Consider the following 21,036-nt stretch of genomic DNA (forward strand, 5'->3'; position numbering starts at 1 on the left):
CCCAATAAGTTTAATGAGTAAGACTTCTGCCCCATATTTTATTTTTGAGTTCTCTTTCCTTGAATATTTTAAAGCACCAGGCTCCAACCTTTTGTGTGTCAGGGCCCAGATTTAATCCCAACCTTCAACACTGGGTAAACTTACTATTATCCATCTAAATGGCTCTATCTTTTAAGCTCTTCCTTTCTCTCACTTGCTTCCTTTCTCACCCTGTCTGTCTGTCTTTTTTTATTTCCTCTAGCAGGTGGTGGCTGCTAGAGGAACAGACCTTAGGTGAGGCTCCAGGTTACATCCTACCAAATGAAAACCTATATGGCACAGGCAAGTCCTATGCAGGTTCCCCAGCCATTGGCTTAAATGGCTGTTGTCTGTGGCTTAAGAAGAACTGAACATCGATGGTCCACAAGAATCACACAAATGACAAACAAAATCTCAGGTGTGCCATCAGTCATCAAAAGGCTTCTGACTGCCTTTCTTTGGTCCATTCTTCTCTTTTCCCTTCTACCACACATTTCTTTACAGACATCTGTTATTTGAGAGTCTACATATGACAAGAGAATTCTCACTCACCCTGAAAGGCAACTTTTGCTGTCAGAGCACCAAACAAATGAATAATTCAACACATAAGTCTCCAAAATGTCTTATTAGTTATGCATTAGCTATTATTCACAGGCATGTAATCCTGTCTTTCTTTCTTTTCCCTGGAAGCCTCATGGACCAAACAACCTTCTCCAAAAATCCTCAGATATGCACTCCCAAACCTGTGCTCTTCTATAAGAACAATGGAAGATATCCAGTTAACATTATGGCAGCATTGATCCTATGTCTCCTAAGACAAAGGCTGCAATCCCACTTACCTGGGAGTAAGCCTCACTGAATTCAGTAGTGTTACCTCCGAGCAGACCTGGTTAGAACTGTGAGGTTAGTGTCTTCATCTCTTCCCATTATCAAGTGAAATGGAGACAAATTTTGCTCACAAAGAAGTTTAGATTCAATCGCTTCCAAAGTCCTTATTAGCACTCAGAAATAAAGGGAAGAGAAGAGCTAGCTGTTATTTCTAGAATGTCTCTGTCATATTCAGGTGTGCTGTAGATCAGTGGCAGAACACCTGTTTTAGTATGCAGAAGGTCTTAGGTTCAATTCCTGGCGTCTCCAGGTACGTCTGGGAAGGACTTCTGTCTGAAACTCTGGAAAGCTGCTGCCAGTCAGTGTAGGCAATACTTAGCTAAATGGACCTATGGTCTGACTCAGTAGAAATACTGCAGTTTCCTATATTCCTATCAAAATTCATGGATGCTGCAGTCATGGAACCAAGGCCATAGACCTGGACCTTTGTCACTTATTGGCCAAAGAGAGCAAACATCCCTATATTTTGTTAAAATATAACCTCAGTCAGTCACCAAGAAGCAAATGGTTTATCCAAGCATTCTGACGGAGTGGCTATTCCGTTTGTTCATATATAAACTTAGCCCTAGAAAATCCCTAGGTTTGCCAAGTAGAGTTAAATGATCTTATCTCCCCTACAAAGCAAAAAAACCTAGGATCCAACTGCAAGTGAGACTGGGGGTTGGTAGTATCTCCACCTCTTCTCCTTATCAACTTATGTTTTTGGTGCTCTGCTGAAGCCCTCCTTCTGATAATTCCTTGATCAGAGGGACAGCACTCAGCAGCAAGAGACAGGGCATTTTCAGTGGTGGCACCCCAGCTATGGAACATCTTCCTTAGAGAAGCTTGCCTAGCACCGACTTTACAATAATGCTGGCACTAGGCAACAATGTGTTTTATTACCCAGCTGTTTTAATCTGCTGGAAGTCAATTTTTTAAGCGTTTTATTCAGTTTTATTTTTGTTAAAATTATTTATTGTACACAGTTCAGAAATGAAATAAAAGATGTCTGGTAGCATGAAAATGTTTCAGGTAACACAAGCAGAAGGGACCTAGGGAAGGAACTTCAAGTCCAACCTCTTGCTCAAGGTACTACAGCATTCCTGGCAGGATAAGCTGCCCAGTCTCTGCTTAAACATGAGCGCCTGCTGCTTCCCAGGGTCAGCCTGTTCCTCTGTGTCAAATATCTCCTACTACTTCTAATCTTTAGCTGGGGTCTGCTTCCCTGATATTTTCACCCTGCCTTCTGGAGCAAGAGAGAATAAGAAATAAATAATTAGTACTTTTGGATGAGCAGGAAGACCTTGAAGCTCGGCTGGCAAGTAGCCAGTTGTCACAAGCGTGTTCAGAAACAGCTAAATTGCAACATAAAAATAAAACAGGAGGGAGGGAGAGAGAGAGAGGAAATGCCCCCTGGATCTTGCGGGAATAGCTTCATAGGGATTTGTTATGCCTAGAACTATCAGATATCCTTGATTTTTTTTTTTAGATGTCATGTATTTGAAATTTGTTCCCTAACTGCATATTTTCAGAGCTTATTGCTGGAATCTGAGGGTCAGAATGTCCCAGGCTTTACCTGGCCCAGTAGTTAATTTTCAGGATGAGTGGGAGAGGGCTGGTAGTGACTCAGTGTGTGATGGAAAGACACTCTGGCCATACCCAGAGGCACTCTAGTCTTACATGCATTGCCAGGAATTGAAAACAAGATGGAGATTAAGGCTGAAGTCCTGCACGCTTAATTGGGAGTCAGCCCCAATGAACTAAATGGACCTTCTTTCTGAGTAAACGTGACTAGGGTCAGTTGGCATACCACCGTTTCGGGATAAACTCAAGCCTTACAGGGCCAGTGTGAGACAGTAACACACTACTGGCTTCTGACAAGAGACATACAAGTCCTGTATGGCCTTGGGCAAGTCACTCTCTCTCAGAGAGGATAAATGTGGTGTGCATGCTATGACTGCTTATAATAGGGGCAGCCTTTTAAACACCCAGGGCCCTAGTTGTGCAGATGAGGGAAGTTTAGCTGATGCAACTTGCAACCCACTGCATACCTCACCTCACCACGGTACTGGTGGGGCTAAGCTCCATCTCCCCAAATCTCGCTGTCAAAAAACACAAGATCCCCAAAGTTAGTGTTGTCACCTGACAGGCTAGAGATCATGTGTGGTCTTTTGAAACCTCTGAAGCAAGAGCAAAGACACAGCCACAAGGCTGCCCTTTCCATTCCTTCAGCGTTTCCTATCCAGCTGCCTTAACAAGCAGGAGTTGATCTTGCCCTACAGCCGGCAGAGGAGAAAGGTGGGTGACAGGGGCTAGTGGTGGAATAGGGCAAGTGGCACAAAACTGCAGCTTCCTTCACTTTTAAAGTGACAGGCAATAGAGACTAAGAGCTGACAACGTCCCCCCCCCCCTTTGATTCAAAAGATGATCATTTCATGCACAGCCTCAAAGCATTTCGGCTTAAAATCCAAACTCTGCAGTAAAACAAACAGAACAGAGCACACTACACTGAGTCACTGACAATCTGCTGCCCCTTCAGTGCATCTTCAGCTTTATGTTGGAAGGCACCCCTGGCCCTCCCTACCTTACCAGCTGAAAATAAAAGAAGATGCGCACCAAAAAGTGCCCATCCTGGAGAAACACGACTCTACAGGAAGCTGCCTTAGACCAAATCACACCAATGGTCCATTTAGCCCCCTACTGTCTACTCTGAACGGCAGCGGCATCTCCAGGGTTTGAGGCAGGAGACATTCCCAGCACTGAGAACAGCAGCAGGCCAGACCAACCGGCTCGCCTGCTCTTTGCCAGCCCGGAATCTCCAACAGGGAACAAGCTTTGGGGTATCCGAGTAGCAGCACTTGTCCGAGGAGCGACCCTCAAAAGCGCGCGGTACCAAGGCTGCTTGACAACAGCCTTCAGCCCCAGCTGTAGCTCCTCCTTTCGGGATACTCACCCCAGCCAGCCTGGGAGCCTCCTCCGTCTTCCTCTTCCTTCTGCTTCCGAGGCTCCTCCCTCTGGATGTTTCATGTAAACAACATCTAGGCTATATTTACAATCGCTTGACTGGAAGGGAGCAGCGCCAGGATTCTTAAGCAAAATAAGAGTGCGCAACGTTTTTTAAAAAGCCACCCAGGCACCCGCCCTCGGGGGCTCACTAGCCATGCGCCCCCCCCCCCCCGCGTGCCACCTCCACAATCGCAGCGCAAGAGGAGGTCTCCCCTCCCTAGGGCAGAAAAATTCGCCTCGTTCTAAACATCCGCTCCGTCAAAGGGTTCGGGGAGAAGATGGGACCCCACCCCTACCCACCTCCCCGTCCCTCGGGGGTGGGGAAGAAACCCCAAAGCAAAGCAAAACATTCGCTCCCGTACCCGAAAAGTGCGCCTGCGGTAGGCGTGCCTGATGGTTAGAGCAGAATAATTAGCCAGCTGTTAGGGAGCCCCGCTTGTAAACAAAACCCAGCGTCTCCAGCGGCGTGCAGTCACGGGCGATCGCGGATAGGAAGGGAAAACAAGGGGGAAAGGAACCCGAATCTGACCCGCTACTCCTCCCCTCAGACCCCGCACCCTCGAGAAACACCCCTCCCCTCTCCGCCGTAGAAACATGCACCAACCTCGGCAGCTGGGCTTTTCAGGAGAGTCTGAAATGTGAATGGAGACCTGGCAGCTCGGGAGTTGGGCTGCCTGGCTGCGATGCCCTGGAAAAACACACACGCCCGCCCGCCCCCTCCCTGATCCCGTCCCACCCCCGCTCCCCGCAAGCCGCTGCCTTCTGCCCACCCACCTTTCAAGCCGCGTTTTCTACCCCCTCTCTCTTTTTTTCTTTGTTCTTAGCGATCTTTGCATGAAGATTATCTAATGACGCAGCATAGACTCGCCACAACGTGACTGTCGCCATTTTTCTGTTTTTATTATATATCTCTCTCACTGCCATGTGATAGATTTAAAAAAAAAAAAAAAACACCACCGAGAAAGACACACACACACACACACTTCCGGGTCTCATGACCAGAATGAAAGCAGCAAAACAAGAAAGGAAGGAGACAACTTCTGGGGAATGTGTGGGCACCTTGTCTTGGTCCCTCTCCTATCCAAGCGGGAGTCTCAGCTGACAGAGCGGCAGCAAACACATGGCGCATCGCTACTAACCTGCACACCCGATCAGCTGGTGGCTAAAGTGTCCGACCAGGACCACACGGCGCAGGGCAGGCGTCGCTTAACCCGGAGTCACTGACAGTTCAGATGGTATCAAAGCAAAACTGGCTTCGCTCCATCCTTGGCACCCGAAAGGGCTTTCTGCAACATAACATCTTGGGGAACCAACTCAAGGCATTTAATTTTACTTCCAAAATGCATTAAGGATACTAAACACTATCCCTTGGGTTTTGTTTGATTTCGGAAACTGCTGCTGTTTTGAAGCACAATGGTAAAGATTCTTTTCCTGCTTTTTAAAACATCAATAATAAGCCGAAATGCCAGGGATTAAGGGTAGTTTACATGTGTACACACACACACACACACACACACACACACACACACACTGGTGGTGCCTCACAATTGGTATTCATGCTCAGAACCAAGGGTGTGAATTGACTGCATTGAAAAAGCATTCGGATGCAGGTGACGTACAGTTCTGTGGCTGTTTAATTTCTGGTGGCAGCTTTACACATGCAAATAAGGGCTGCAGCCTCCTTTACTATTTTAAATATTGGCATGAGCCATGAACTTTCATAGATCCAGTATTCACACAAAATAGCATAATGGTGTATGTTGGACCTTCGACAGTTCATGTGGCATCTTCACTGTAAGCCCCTCAAGCGTGGCACAGCTTCAGTGGCTGCCTCCTTCTCCTTCTCCTGTGGAGAGGAAGGAGGGCCAAAGGAGCCCTTCACCAGTGGCAGTGGCAGCAGCAGGAGGAGGAGGAGCCAGTGACCACTGAAACTATGCTGCTGATGCATTCAGCTCCACCCCGGCTCCTCCCATTGCACGCACAACACCATGTGCATAATGTTGCCCCCCCCCCCATTGTCCTTGCAAGCTGTTGCCTCTGTGCTGGAAGGAGCTCAGAGAGAAGAAACATCATGGTGCATCTGAAGTTGCCTCCATCTTCCCCAGCTGCAACAAACATGTCTCTTCCTTATCAGCCTCTACAGCCACAGCAGGCACTGCAACCTTCCAACAGTTTGACTTTGCCCCCAAAGGCGAACTCCTACATTGTCTCCCGAGGCAGACGAATGCCAACATTGCATTTTATAAAACAAAATATAAAAGTTCAGGCGGTGTAAATAAAGCAATAAAAGTTCAGGCAGCATATAACAGCAGTATGAACAGCACCATTAGAACGGAAACCTTCCATTAAAACAGGAATGCAGAGCCTCTGGACCAGGGGTCAAATGCAGCCTTCCTGGCCTGTCTAACCTGTGTTCAGGATTCTCCCCAAGCCACATCCCTCACAGGCCTGGAATGTGTCTTTGAATTCTCCTAATGCTTTTTGCTTGTCTATAGGTTCCATCTGCACTATATATTTGAAGCAGTATAACACTACTTTAAACAGTCATCACCTCCCCTTAAGGATACTGGCTATTGTAATTTGTCAAGGGTCCTAGGAGTTGTTAGGAGACAATTTGCCTCACAGAGCTTCAATTCCAAAAGCTCTCTTGGAAGAACAATTGATTGTTAAACCACTCTTGTCATAGAGAGGCAGAGAGGGACTGAATACGGAAAGTAGCCTATTGTAGGAACCTAACATTCACATTGGGATGCGGGTGGTGCTGTGGTCTAAACCAGAGAGCCTAGGGCTTGCCGATCAGTGGTTCAAATCCCCACAATGGAGTGAGCTCCCGTTGTTCGGTCCCAGTTCCCGCCCACCTAGCAGTTCGAAAGCATGCCATGTGCAAGTAGATAAATAGGTACCACTTCGGCTGGAAGGTAAACATGATCTGGAAGCTGTCGGTGGACAAGCACAGACTCCCTCGGCCTATAGAGTGAGATGAGCATGCAATCCCAGAGTCGTCCAGCCCTGACCACCGCTATTATGCAGGCTGCAGAAGGTTGTCCAGAAGGAAGTGCAGTCCTGTGGCTGAGAAAGGTTCAGCCAGAATAGCCCACAGCACACTTTGACCTCTCAGACATCCCTCATGGGATATTTCTCCCAGGTTTCTTGTGCTGCAGAAACGAACAGTTCCATGATTCTCCAAGTGGTCAGAAACTCAAAGCAGTGCTCAGATTTATTACTATTTTATGAAGCATCCTTCTGTGAAGAGAGTGTGAGAATCTCTCTACGTTCAATACACACACACAGCCTAAAGAGGACGAGTATGTATGTCAAGGATGCTCAAGTAGCCACAAAATATGGAGTGAAATTTCAGATTTGTACTTGTACTTAGCTTACAGACTCTGGGGTTGCGTGTTCATTTATTCAAATTCTATACCACTCTGTGGTGCAGCAATAAAACTGCTAGCACATTTGCAAAGCTAAGCAGGGTCCAGTATGCTTTCAGCTTGGAAAGGGGGCCACATGTTGCATCCCTTCCAACTCTACAATTCTGTGATTCCTCTGAGGATCACGGAACAGTTTATAATATAAAATATAAAAACACAGAAGTGCACTGCATAGTAACAAACAACCCCCCCCCCTTTAAAAGGCCATAGACTGCTTAATTAGCCAAAGGCTTAGGAGAAGAGGAATGTTTTTGCCTAAAGATATGTAACAAAGGTGCTGGCTGAAGTTCGGGGGGTGGGGGGTGGGAAGCATTCCACAAGCTCTTGTTGCCTCCTCTAGACCTCTCATCAACTTTGAATAATCAACAACCAGTGCAATCTTAAAACAGGTTTACTCAGAAGCAAGCACCATTGAAGTAAATGCAATTTACTCCTTGGTAAGTATTGTTACTAGATAAATACTTTCAAACTCAAGAGGACGTGCTTCTGAGTAGCTATGCAACCAATTGCATTTTAAATTTAAAAAATGTTACAAAACGGCTTGCAGTTTTGTAGTTAAGATTCCCCCGTCCAAATTGAAAGCAAACATGTTTCTTCTAAAGATAGCAGAGACTGATGAGCGATGCTGCATATGAAGCTCATATGTAGATGTTTGTGATCCAACACAAGAAACTGCTTAAATGTTTCTATTTTCCTTCCTTGCCTTTCAATTTGTTATTATGTGATGTCTGAAACATTATTTCCATTATAATTCTAGTTTTTGCCTGTGGTAGTCCAAGGATTGTATAAGGATAAGACTGGGCACCTGTCCTTATAAATCTAGCATAAAGGGGTCTCTGGTCCATATTTTAATTATTATTAGGGATTGTGCATCCACAGCATGAGGAGAGGGTTGCATGCATTTCCTAATTTGGGAGGTGAGGGCCTTAGTAAAGCAGGTATAAAAATGACTCCCAGGGCCTTAGTACTTCAAGGCTGCAATGTACTTTTTTTTGAGCGGACATGTATCAAGTTCAGCTTTGTGGCTTGTATTTTTGTTATACAGCGTATGTGTCAGGTTGTACATTCTGCAGGAGGTGTTTTGACCTCAGAACTTGGGTACAGAAACTTTTAATGTTGAATGTTGTCGATTCAATGAGTAGTGATAGTTATGTAAAAAAAAATGTAGCTGCATTAATTGTAATATTTATATCCATCTCAGTGAAAAAAAATTGTTCCATAGATCTCTGCATTTTCGAGAATTTCTTCCCCCGCCTCCAAATTGTGGCTGTTCTTTAAAAATTCCACCACGTGTCTTGTCGTCTTCCTAGACGTTGCAAACCTACCAATTAGCAGTCTTGTTAGAAGGTTGTTTCTTAATGTGTGGGTGTGCTTTTTTTGTTTTTTGTTTTAAAAAGTCATACTGGGCAAACTGCATGATACCGCCTCGTCTAATAGAAATCAAGGCAACTTCCGAGTAAGCAGGATTCCGGCTGCAAATAATTGTTCCCTACTCGCTCGGTGCCAGCAGGGGGACCCGCTGCCTTCCTTTTTCTCTACTGTGTTTCCAACCCTTAAAATTAGCAAAGAGGACGGAGAAACTCCGCATCCGAGGAACAAACTTCCAGGTTTCAAATAGTTAACAACAAATAGTACGCTTTTGATAAAATGATTGCTTCTACCTCTAGACTACTCGCTGCTGATTAAAAACATTTCCTGCACGAGCTGTCCCGCCCGCCATCCTTTGGAACATTACGAAACAGCGCCTACGTATCAAAAATCCCCATTTTAAAAATCACACATTGCCCAGTTGCACCTACATTCCAGCGTCTTCCTATAAGCAAGGTGGGTGGAGAAGGGCGGGACACGGTCGACTTCCACTGGGCTGCTGGGATACGTAGTCCAGCCGAGCGGCAGAGGTTAAAGAACGGTAGGCTTTTAAAAATGCAGTACTACAAATCCCGAAGTTCTTTGCTTCCTACAAGGGGCGGAGTTCCCCTCGCTGTTGTCTACATACAACTGGCATTTCTTTGCTTTAATGATGCGCTGGGCTGGCTGCTGCTGCCGCCGCCGCCGCTGCTTTCGCGGGCAGGATGAGTAATTGAGAGCAGCAGTTTGCCTTTGCAGGCGCTCACTCTCTTTTCTTAAAGGCGCAGGCAGAGCAGCGGGACAGCAAGGGGGGTGCATTGCGAGCTTGTATTTTTTCATTGGATGTCAGGATAGAGAGGTAACATGTGAAACAATCAGTTGAACATTTTAAAAACGCCATTTTGCGGGTTTATTTGCTTTCCTGGTGTTCCCTCGGCCCTCCTCTCTTTTATAACGCTCCAAAGAAGTGGTGAGTTGACTTTTCTTTCTCTTTACCCTAACAGGCTATTTTTGTTTAAATCTGGGCGTGGGTCAGTTTTCCCGACTAGGATAAAAGAATGGACCGCGTTGCTTGCTTGCTTGCGCCCCCCCCCCCTTCTCCGTTCAGGATTCAAAAGTTTTCTGGGAGTTTTCTAGGGGTCTCTAAGCCAAGTTGGTGTTTGGGGCTCTCTCTGTTTTTTTTCTAGCCTGCTTCTGTAGCGGACGGCAGGGCTGAATTTTCACTGATAACGGCGCGAAGGAAGTTTCATTATTGATTTCTGTGGAATCACTGCTGCCGCTTAAAAGGCGTTTGGGGAGACTTTGTCCACGTGCAAAAAAGGAGAGGTGGGGAAGGGAGAGTGCACACGGGCATAGCTCTCGTTCAAACTTTTGCAATTGTGTGTTCCATATTGCTTTCTCTGCCTCTGCATTTATTTAACTGGCTCTGGGAGGAAGGGATTGGAAGTGACAAACCACCATTCAGTTCTCCGTTCTCCACCCCTCGCGGGGAACATTCCTGCCTCGTCTCCGGAGGTGATGGGCGGGGAGGGAGAAAGTTTTGCTAGATCAACACGGTCGGAAACGACTGCTGTGGCGCTTGCTCCGGACTTGGAATGATTTGAAATCTGGGCTGTCCTCCCCCCCACCCCGTACTGGGGTGTGTGCGTGTTGTGACACGGAAGCAAGGGCAGTTAGGAAGCGTAGGACCGGACCGTATGCAATTCTCTGATAAGACAGAGCGTTATGGGAGCCGCGCTCTGCTTTGCAGGTTTTACTGGACGTCACGGTTTTGACTCTTTGCTTCTTCTGCTAGATTGGGCCCAATGGCCTCCAAGCTTCTGCGAGCTGTTGTCTTGGGTCCCCCGGGCTCCGGCAAAGGAACCGTGTGCGAGAGGATCGCCAAGAGCTTTGGCCTCCATCATCTTTCCAGTGGACAGTTTTTAAGGGAGAACATCAGAGCAAACAGTGGTAAGTAGGGGGGAGGGAGGAGAGTCCTCCTCCTGCTTGAGATCTAGTACGTGCTTTGCTGCATGCAAAAGATACATTCGGAACGGAGCAGATCAGTTGCAGCAGCTGTCTTCCAGCTCTTTTTCGTGATTTGTTCAAAATGACTGTACACAGTTCCTCTAGGAAAGGAACAGATTGGCATGTGTTGTTTTCGGAGGGGGCTGTAGCATGTATCATCGGAACCTGCACTTTGGAAAGGGCTTCATGTGGAGTACTAACTTGGGAAGAGGACTACAAGATTTAACATTGCACCTTCCCTCTCCATGCTGTCTTAGGGACTTGTGCAAAAGCTGCAATATGGGTGCAGGGCAAAGATTAGAACCAGTTACATGGGAGGGAGAGAGCAGCCTTTCCCCCAGTATTCTGAGAGCTGGTTGTCAAGTCCTCTGTTTAATCTAAGCTTGACCTGCCATCCTATATCTACACAGTATTCTGTATTGCCCGAAGCAAGCCCTATATAACTTGGTGATGCATACTTCTGAATAGTCATGCAAACGATTACACTGTAAGATTTCAACACCACCACTTCTGTATTTCAGTTAAGGCTGGAGATTGTGGACAAGATGCTTGGATAGGTCACTTGTGTGTGCTCTGGACCCTTGTCCCTCTTGGCTGATTAGAAATTAGCAGGAAGGGAACAGTTCTTGGAGGAAACTGATTTTCTAGATTCATTTCAATCAGGGTTTAAACCCAGTTTTGGTGCAGAAACCGGGGCGAAACTAGGCATTATTTCTCCCAGGTCAAAGACGCACATTTGTGTATGCCAGAGGTTTTAAACCTTTTTGATTCCAGGCTCCCTTGACCAACTGTGTTCTTTCTGCAGCACCGCATGTCACCCCTTTCCTGCAGAGCTGGCAGCCTCTCATGCTTTTTTGAACATGCTCCCTTGTAGAGTGTTCCCTCAGCCTCCTCTCTCCTCTCCTTGGGAGTCCTCTGGGCAGCTGCTACCGCTGCCCCTGGTCTTTGAGCTGCCCCCCTGTTCCAAAGAGAGGTGCCTCTTCACACTGCTCCACAGGGTCATGGGACTTGTCTGTCCATTCCCAACAGCAAGGGCTGGCACACTGGCTTGCTGGGCTTCCTTACCTGCTTGCTTGCTTGCTTGCTTAGAGGCTACCTCAGCTCCGGGCAGCAGTACCCCCTGGCCAGCCCCAGAGGCACCATTCACCTGCTGAACTTGTGGCCAGGGCTGCTGCAACAAACAGCTGCACAAGTCTTTGGGAAGCAGAGACACCATCAGAGGAAGCAGGGAAGGGAAGAGGGACAGAGGCTAGTTGCCCGCGGCACCCCTGACCACAATTCAAGGCATCCCAGGGTGCCACAGCACACTGGTTGAAAACCACTGGTGTATATACACAGGCTGGGAGCCTCAATGGCACCCCTCTAGAGGCTTCACTGGGGGGCGCGGAAATCCTGGCTAGCCCCCCCCCCCCAGCTACGGCTCTGACAGAAACTCCTTTGATTGCCCTGTATGATGACTTCTGTCGGAGGAGAGAGAGGAGAAATCTATTCCTGTTAATTCTCCTCAACCTCTCAGCTGTGGCAGACCTTGGAGTCTCAGATTTCAGCAATGCCCTGTGCAACTCCAAAATTTGGTCTCCTTGCCTTCCATTCTACATCTTAGTTGTGGTGTCCCCTGCAGCCCCCCTGAGGCTCTGCGCCCAGTGTGACTGTATCAGTCGCACTCTCCTAAATCAGCCTCTGCTCTCAGTGGCTTTCAATATCATCAACTGTGGTATCCTGTGGTATCCTTCTGTAGCAGCTGTCTGAGTTGGGGTGGGTGGCACTGCTTTGTGGCGGTTCCCTTCCTCCTTGGGTGATCATTACCAGAGGGTGATGCTTGGGGAGTGTTCTTCAGTTCCATGGAGTTTCCATGTGGGGTTATTCAGGGTTTGATTTTCTCCCCCATGCTGTTTAACATTTACATGAAACTGCTAAGTGGGGTTATCTAGAGTTTTGGAGTATGTTGTCAGAAATATGTTCATGACAAACATGCAGGTGTGGCGGTGGATGTACTCACAGTAGTACCCTATATATAGGGCAGGGGTCAGCAAACCTTTTCAGCAGGGGGCCGGTCCACTGTCCCTCAGACCTCGTGGGGGGGAATTATATGAGGGGGGAGAATGAACGAATTCCTATGCCCTACAAATAACCCAGAGATGCATTTTAAATAAAAGCACACATTCTACTCATGTAAAAACACGCTGATTCCCGGACCGTCTGCAGGCCAGATTTAGAAGGCGATTAGGTCGGATCTGGCCCCCGGGCCTTAGCTTGCCTACCCATGCTATAGGGTGTTGACATGTTGCCAAAAATGTGCTCTTTGCAATCAGCTTTGTTAGGCTGCAGATATGCTCTTAAGCACATTGGCTCCCAGTCACTTGTAGTCTTTTTTATGCATGTGCAGTTTTCTGGTATAAATATCAGCCTTTATTGCACATTTTTGGCTTTGTTAGTCATATCTTATTCATTCCCCAACATTGCCATTTTATCAGTTTGTTAAAAATGTAACAAAGATGAGCCTTGTAAATGATGCATGTTACCAAGTGTTTTGATAAATGAAAATGTCACTTAGCTCCCTAAATGGGAAATTTTTTATTTAGACTGTAGCATTTAGAAAGCATGTGACACAGGACAGAATTTAGGATCAGATGCTGGCACCAACAGCTGGCCCCATTCCTGTGCCAAAACAATGACAGCCATCTGCTTCCAAAAGGAGACCCTGACTTGGTACAGGAATACTTTTTTAAATAATCCACTTTTCCTTTAAAGAGGATAGCATACATTAACATCTTTAAATCTGGCAGCCAGTTTATAACACTGATGCAGTTTTGTGCTGTTCTTCCTTGCATTGCATAAGATCTTGTTTTATAGGTGTTTGTTCCACTACAACTGCAGAAGGGAGTAGGAGCAAGCTGCCTATCTAATCACTGCCTTGTACATGCGGCACATTTGAAGCTGAAATTTGAACCCATAGCCACAATGTCAGAATTGACTTATTCTAAACATTTGTTGATAGAATTTGCCTCAAGTTCCCCAGGACTGAACTTTGGCATTTAATTATGTAGCTATTTTTCATTCTCCTACTATGTAATTATCCAGTGGAATCCAGAATCAATAATTGTGCCTAAAAACTATCAATTTGGTTTGCGCTTATGCATTGCTGTATTACTTAGTCTCATAACCTCTATATGGCTTTTTGCAAAATTGTGAACAGATGCATGCAAGCCACATATTGTACTATACTTACATTGCACGTTTGCTTAATAATGGAGAAGGAATGATAAGTATCGGTTCATCAATTGGGGCAAACTTTCCCCTCTTTTATCACTCCTGTTAAAACCAGCGGCAAACCTGCTTGCTTAGCATGGGCTGGATCATGCCATGGATCTTGTCTGTATCAAAGAAGCATGTGATTATATAACCTGATACTAACTACAGTCCTTGGAAACAAGTTGCACTGATTTCAGTGGAGTTCATTTCTGAGTAAATGGGTTTAGGCTTATAGCCTTCATGTTGAGCCTTCCTAAGTAGCAATTTTGACAGGCTTACTGAACCTAGTTGCAGCTGTTGAGCACTCTGTTAACGTGCTGGCATCCCAATTATTTAAATGGGACTTGGTATATCTAACTGTGGGTGGCGGGTTATTTCAGCCCGGCAGAGTTTCTGTGGAACAGGTGGCTTTAAGCCCATTGTACTGAAGAAATTAGTTCAAAATATGTCTTAAGTGCTTCTTTAAATGCTGAAAGTATTCTGTCCCCTTATGCATGAATTGTTATATTGTTGAAAGCAAAAAGGGAAAATAATGAAGCTGTTTCCCTTTATATTCAGTGTATCTTTCAGGAAATAAGCAGCAACAAGCAGATACATGTTCTCATTTTCCCCCATCTTGTGAGGATGAGAAAGTACAGTGCTTTCAACTTTAGTGTAACTTTATTTTAATGTTTTAATTTATGATGAATGTAGCCTTTAAAATGCTGGATGGAAGTATTTCATGGTTTTTGATTCAAAAAATGCTTCCACTAATGTAAAAGTGGGAAGGGTTGTGGCTCAGCAGGAGACAATCTGCTTTGCATGCAGAATCACAGAACTGTAGAGTTGGAAGGGACCCTGGTGATCATCTAGTTCAAACCCTGCAAGGGAGGAGAACGCAGCTGTCCCATATAGGAATCAAACCTGCAACCTTGGTGTTATCAGCACCAAGCTCTAATCAACTGAGCTATCCAGGCCAAGTAATGAACTTCCCAGGTTCAATATCTGCCATCCTCAGATAGGACTGGGAGAGAGACCTTTTGAAAATCCAGCAGAGATGCTGCTAGATGATATCGACAATCCTGATCTAGGTGGACCCATGGCCTAAGGATAATGCAACTTCTCCCCCCTCCAATGCTTCTGTGTAAGAGGAGGGAAGGACATCTTATCCAAATCCCCCTGCACCCCCAAAATTCTGTTCCAAAGGTTTAGGGCACTGTCCAGAAGGGGAGGGGAGGGAGCTGGAGGGGAAGGGGGAATTTGAAGAAACAGGCTCACCATTTCTTATGTTAGCATTACTGGAACAAAAGCTATTTCACTAATGGAACAGCACCATTGGATTTCACCCACTATCTACAAATTATTCAGGACTGCATCTTGTCTCATTTATTAAAGCAAATTGCATCTCTGCTTCAGGAAGCAAATGTCTTCATGCCTTGTAATTATAACAAGACAAGAGGTTGTGGGGTGGGGGGGAGTGTGCTGCCTAGCTCTAGGGTTGGAAGCCTGTGGACCTCCATATCTTGTTGGCTCCTATTGTCACTGGTATTGGCCATGCAAGCTGGAGCTGATAGGAGCTGGAAGTTCATCAGGCTCTTGAAGGATTACAAGTTTTCCTACCCTAGCCTGGATGAATGTATTCTGATAGTGCCGTGAGGACAAAAATGCAGCATACTGATGAATGGAGCATATTTGAAATTTTGAATGCTGGTCATTCACTAGTGACAGCATAGAGTCTGCTGTGCCCTCATTCAATAATGGCAATAGTGTTAGATCTGGTTTGTTCTGCCTTTCAGCATCTACCCACTTAAGTGACTCCAAAACCCAGCAACAGGGAAGTACTTCCATGGTTTAATTTACTGATTATATCCCCCTTTTCCTTCCCAAGGGAAGGCAAAAGAGGCAAATGACAAACAGAAAACAATTCAGCTTAGCACAAAATATCAGAATGGTTAATATAACAAAATGCAGCATATATAAAATAAACCAAGGCTACATTCATGTGAAAACAATGACAGAATAAATATATCCAGAAGAAATAATTCAGTATCAAAGGTCCTACTTCTGGCCTTAATATTCCCACCCTATGTTCCCATATTTGGCTTCATTTGTACAATGATGTGGGCTGCTTCTCCATGGGATAATCCCATTCCAATACATGATATGTGCCTTGATTCTACAAGAGAAACACAGCTGTGTCTGGTATCATATTAAATGTACTTTTTCCATTGCCCCATAGTCAATTGTTTGAAAACTTGTTATAAATGAAGAGTCAGCAAGATACTTTGGATACTGTCCTAGGTTTGCCACCAGAGCTCACTCAGTTCTACATATCATTTGGGCAATTAACAATAATCTTAATTGCACAAACCTAAGTTTCCAAGTATGCGGTTGAATTCTTTCCACCTGGAGGCATTTAGACACCCTATTTGACGAGTTTCTGTGGCATGTTAATAAACCTTGAGTTGCAAGGTGTTTTTTTTTTTGGTTTTTTTTTAGTAAATGTCACCCCAGCTGTGTTTGGTGAAGATTTGAATGGAAAGATTATACTTGCCTGGCCCTTGCACCCTTAAGTAGGGATAGAATAGCACTCGAGTTGATTGCATCATTGGATATTAAAATTCAGCATGACAGGTGTGTATGTCTTTGTTAGCAAGAACAAAGCTCTTTTTCTGATCTTTCTCTTACTCCATTGTTTCTGCATTACCCTCTTTGCACAGATACAGTATCTGTGTCGCTCTGTTATCATGTCCTTCTTAGCTAGTTAGGTAAATATTGGACAAATAGTAATTCAGTATCTGAAAGAAAAGTGTTGTTCTTATTGGTTACCTAGGAGATGCAATGTCAGATAAGAGAACTTGGGTAATTTAATGTTATGTTCCTCTGAAGGAGAGAGTGACAGATATATATATTTTAAAAGCAGGGCATTAGTCTAAGCACACTGAAACTTTCAAACCGGGGCAGGAAATAAAAGGTTGCAGGACGAAAGGTGTTATGGTGCAAGGATAATCCTTCTTGGGTAAAGGAACTCAGTGTCCTAGAAAAAGAATTTGGTTTGCTTTTTTAATGAAAAGACTTAATTATATAGTTGTTTTCTATTTTTGTTTTGTTTTGAGTCGTTCTTGGGAGATGGGGGATTGAATGCAAGGCCAGATCCCAAACTCAACTGTTAGGATTTGCACATTTATAAATCTTTTCCACTATTGAATGAGAACAATATTGTGAATTGAAGTGGCCTCCTTCTGGTCCGGGTAAAGCTCTGTTACACACCTATGGCAGCAAGCCACTCACGCAGGTTAAATTCTTGCTCCTATTCTCAACTATAACACTAGGCAAGAAAAGTAATTGACTTCAGTTTATTATGGGCTTGCTGAAACCGTGTCTCCTTCTAATGGCAAACCCTGTCTAAGGGTTTATCCACACTGCCTCTTGTTCTTCTGCTTTCCCTCGGGAAAAACCACTCTTTAGTGCTCACTTGGAGCAAACAGCAATTCAGCATTTTCCCAGATTGCCATTTATTCCCAGGCGGGTTTTCCCTTGGAAAGTAGTAGATCAAGCAGAAAACTGCTCAGACCCATGTTTTCTAGGCCCGGCACAAGTGGCAGAGTGGGGGAGCCCTAAGGCTAGACAACTAGTTGCAGAAGACTGGTCTTCACTCTTTACCAAAAGATATCTGAAATTATTATGAATTTTAGTACAGTGGTACCTTGGGTTACATAAGCTTCAGGTTACAGACTCTGCTAACCCAGAAATAGTACCTCGGGTTAAGAACTTTGCTTCAGGATGAGAACAGAAATCGCGCAGCCGCAGCGCAGAGGTAGCAGGAAGCCCCATTAGCTAAAGTGGTGCTTCAGGTTAAGAACAGTTTCAGGTTAAGAACTGACCTCTGGAACGAATTAAGTTCTTAACTGTGCTTGGGTAGTACATGGTTAATCAAATAACAAAGTTAAGGGTCACCTTGATAATTGTTTTTATGATCAAAAGGCACAATCCTTATGGTGTTACCTTCTCCTAAGCCTCACTTCTCCCACTCTCTGATTTGTTGGTGACTCTCCTACATCCAGGGGTGTAGCCAAGGTGGGGGACGGGGGGAACTGCCCCCCTAAATTAAGTAAAAAGTATTCCACTAACTGAGGTTCTGCCCCCTCATAACATAAAGCCTGCCCCCTAACATAAATCCTGGGTACACCCGTGCCTACATTCTGATCTCCCCGATAATTCATTGGGGAGGCACAAGCAATACTGATGCTGATACAGCTTTCATCTCTTTGAGGCAATTTAATCAAAGGAGGGCTTTCCCCCTCATGGATAAGGTCCATAGGTTTGTAAAGTGTGTCTGTGGGTTTTTCGTAAGTCAAAATTCTCTAATTCCTTATGGAGATCAAATTGTTTCACATGAATTTTCTGGATAGGAAATTGGGATTTAATTTTATATTATACCTGTGTCTTTAGCATTTTTTTTTAAGGGGCTGCTGCCATGTAAGTATGCAGTGCTGCTCTGCATCATGTCATAAAGATGTGGAACAACAAATGACCAAGCAACGCTTGTTGTTCAGACTTCTAGGCATATTCCAAAAGCAATACCTTTCCACCCTGCTCTTTTGTATCATTGCTAAATTCACTCTTGACTTCTTGCCAGCCCATATAGGTTTATCATAATCTGACATGCTTTCAAGTCTTCTACGATAAACAGTCACAGTTTATTAAACAAGAAACATAATCTGAGTGTGGAATCCTTGTTAATTATGGGGATCTTACCAAATCCAGGAGACTGCAATTTAAACCAATTGTAGGTTTTAAAATAACAATTCACCCAATGTAGCAAATGGAAGTTCTTTATAAAACTAATCCTTATGTATTTTATTGGACTTTCCATCTGCTTTATTTTATACTTAATGGTTGTTTTCTATTTGGATGTTTATTTGTTACCTTCAAACTTGTTTGGTTTTTTAAATGCCCATGACATTTTGTCTTTTTCTTCCCCAACCCAAATTCCCATCTAGTTCTGAGCCTTCAGGAAATGTCTTCAATGCAATGAAATGCAAAATACCATGATAAAAGCAATGGGTTTTTCCTTTGCCTTGCTAAAGTTCATATTGCTTCAGAACAGTACTGAGGATTGTTATAATGGCTTTTGGGTATTGGAAGAAGCTGGTCTTAATAGATGAACTCTAATCAACTTGGTGCATAATTTACTGTGGTTAGTGTAGGATTAACTACAGCAAATATGCATGCTTCCTCATTAATGAAAGCCTTTTGCTAAATTAAAGAAAAACTAGAGGTTTTGTTTTGAGGATTTTGGCCTTGATCATGATGGATAGAGTGCATTTGGCAAGTGAAAGCAGTTAAAGAGCTGTTTGAAGATACCTTACACATATACCACATGTGTGAACCACATGCAGCAGTACTAATCATTGTAGTGACTGCAAAGACCCCCTGAGTGTGTAAATGTATGTGCAGTGGACTCAAACCACAGCATGTTCAGACCCTCTGCTTTTCCAAGCTTCCCAATAGTACGGAGAAGAGCTTTCTGTGTGTACAGATATTCTCAATGAACACACATTCATTGGAGGTGGGAGCTTGCCACCCCAATGCAATCCACCTGCAAAAATATTCATTAGAAGTGCTTAAAAGGGCTCAAGACTGGCTATATTGCACTATTGATTTAATAGGGATTTGGGAAAGTTGCATGAATTAAAGTATAACGCAAGAATTCCGTGGGATTAGAACTCGCTTCAGTAACCAAAAGAAGAGCACTGTGGTTAAGCCAGGAGGACCATTTGCCAGTCTCACTGGAATACTTGCAGGGGAGGCTGTTCACATGTTTATTTGAGTTAGGCGGCAAGGAAAGAGTCACACATGCTATAAGAATAATTTCCTAATGTGGACAAATCTGTTACTACATCTTGATCACTCCATAGGACATGCTTTTAAGCATGTTTGAATAGTAAAAGATTTGGCTGTTTCCATTCATCCAAAGAGTATTCCAACTGTGGATGTAATTCTGATGCGTATTAATGATTGAGAATGTCAAAGATGAATTGGAATAAAAATATGATTTATAATATAAAATCCCTCAGATTGTTTCAGCAGGAGGCCAGTTAAAGTGAGCTGTACTGTGAAGTTCTGTGTACATGGAAGTGACACTTTTTAGGTTGAATTGGGTATGCTTTTAGAATGGAAGGTGTGCCTCCACATTTTTAGGGCAATTTTACACATGGGAATAGGCTGTCAGCCAATGTACACTTACTTGAGAGTTGATCCATTGGACTCACGGGAATTTCTAAGGACACATTCATAGAATTGGGCTGTGGAACCTGTTGGTGAAAACAGAAAATAAAACTAAAGCGCCATCTTATTAATGCCTACTCAAGAAAACTCTTATAGGATTGCTAGATGCTACTTATGTTAAAAGGGTTATTCTTTATTCCACAATAATAAAGGTATATAGAGTGCTCCTTTACTCGGCATCACTCTGTACACACTTGAGTTCATTAGTAAAGGTAAAGGGACTCCTGACCATTAGGTCCAGTCGTGGGCAACTCTGGGGTTGCGGCGCTCATCTCGCTTTATTGGCCGAGGGAGCCGGCGTACAGCTTCCGGATTATGTGGCCAGCATGACTAAGCTGCTTTTGGCAAACCAGAGCAGCACACGGAAACGCCGTTTACCTATTTATCTACTTGCACTTTGACGTGCTTTCAAACTGCTAGGTTGGCAGGAAGAGTTCATTAGTAACCAAGAGCAAATGTTAATTGCTTTTCTTATTAAATGCAAGTAAAATAAACATGCTAAATTAGGGCACCAAAATTTTTGACCATGAAAACTGAAAATATTCTAATGCAAGTTTACCCGTAGCAAATTTCCCTGTGGGTAGTTACCCTGATTTGCATAGAATTTTTTTCCTGGAAAAAGAGTTAATTATTTTCTGACTTTCAAATATCAGAACACTGGTTTTTCACAAGCACCATAAGTGATTTCTGCTAGTTATCTCAATTTAGGATTTATTGGCCTTTCCTAGCTAAGAAAATGTGGGCTGGCCTCGTAAGTGCCAGCATTCCTTGGAAAGGCCAAGGACTGTATATTCATAAAGTATTGCTTTAATTCTCGGCTTTCTTTATAGTTACTGAG

At 44.3% G+C, this 21,036-nt stretch overlaps 1 protein-coding gene and 1 long non-coding RNA gene across 6 annotated transcripts in view; one reads left to right on the forward strand and one right to left on the reverse strand.

The window, feature by feature from the left end:
* The window catches only part of LOC310846425, a 120,737-nt gene that overhangs the window by 19,655 nt on the left and 80,046 nt on the right, over positions 1 to 21,036 (reverse strand). The window contains exons 3-5 of the long non-coding RNA XR_014565288.1: positions 20,158 to 20,224; positions 3,839 to 3,972; positions 858 to 2,131 (exon numbers count right to left, since the gene is read on the reverse strand). This is a non-coding gene — a long non-coding RNA (uncharacterized lncRNA). The remainder of the gene's footprint in view (positions 1 to 857; positions 2,132 to 3,838; positions 3,973 to 20,157; positions 20,225 to 21,036) is intronic.
* The window catches only part of AK4 (adenylate kinase 4), a 34,462-nt gene continuing 22,731 nt past the window's right edge, over positions 9,306 to 21,036 (forward strand). Inside the window, exons 1-2 of one of the 5 annotated variants that reach the window (XM_083742884.1) lie at positions 9,306 to 9,639; positions 10,465 to 10,619. In XM_083742884.1, the coding sequence (XP_083599010.1) occupies positions 10,475 to 10,619 (145 nt within the window). In that variant the 5' untranslated portion in view covers positions 9,306 to 9,639; positions 10,465 to 10,474. Of the gene's footprint in view, positions 9,640 to 9,731; positions 9,822 to 10,035; positions 10,185 to 10,464; positions 10,620 to 21,036 lie in introns of those variants that run through there. The other 4 variants (XR_014565286.1, XM_083742885.1, XM_083742887.1 and 1 more) reach the window with 4 other exon arrangements.

Source organism: Podarcis gaigeae (genome assembly GCF_964106915.1).
Source record: "Podarcis gaigeae genome assembly, chromosome: 6".
Classification (NCBI taxonomy): domain Eukaryota; kingdom Metazoa; phylum Chordata; class Lepidosauria; order Squamata; family Lacertidae; genus Podarcis; species Podarcis gaigeae.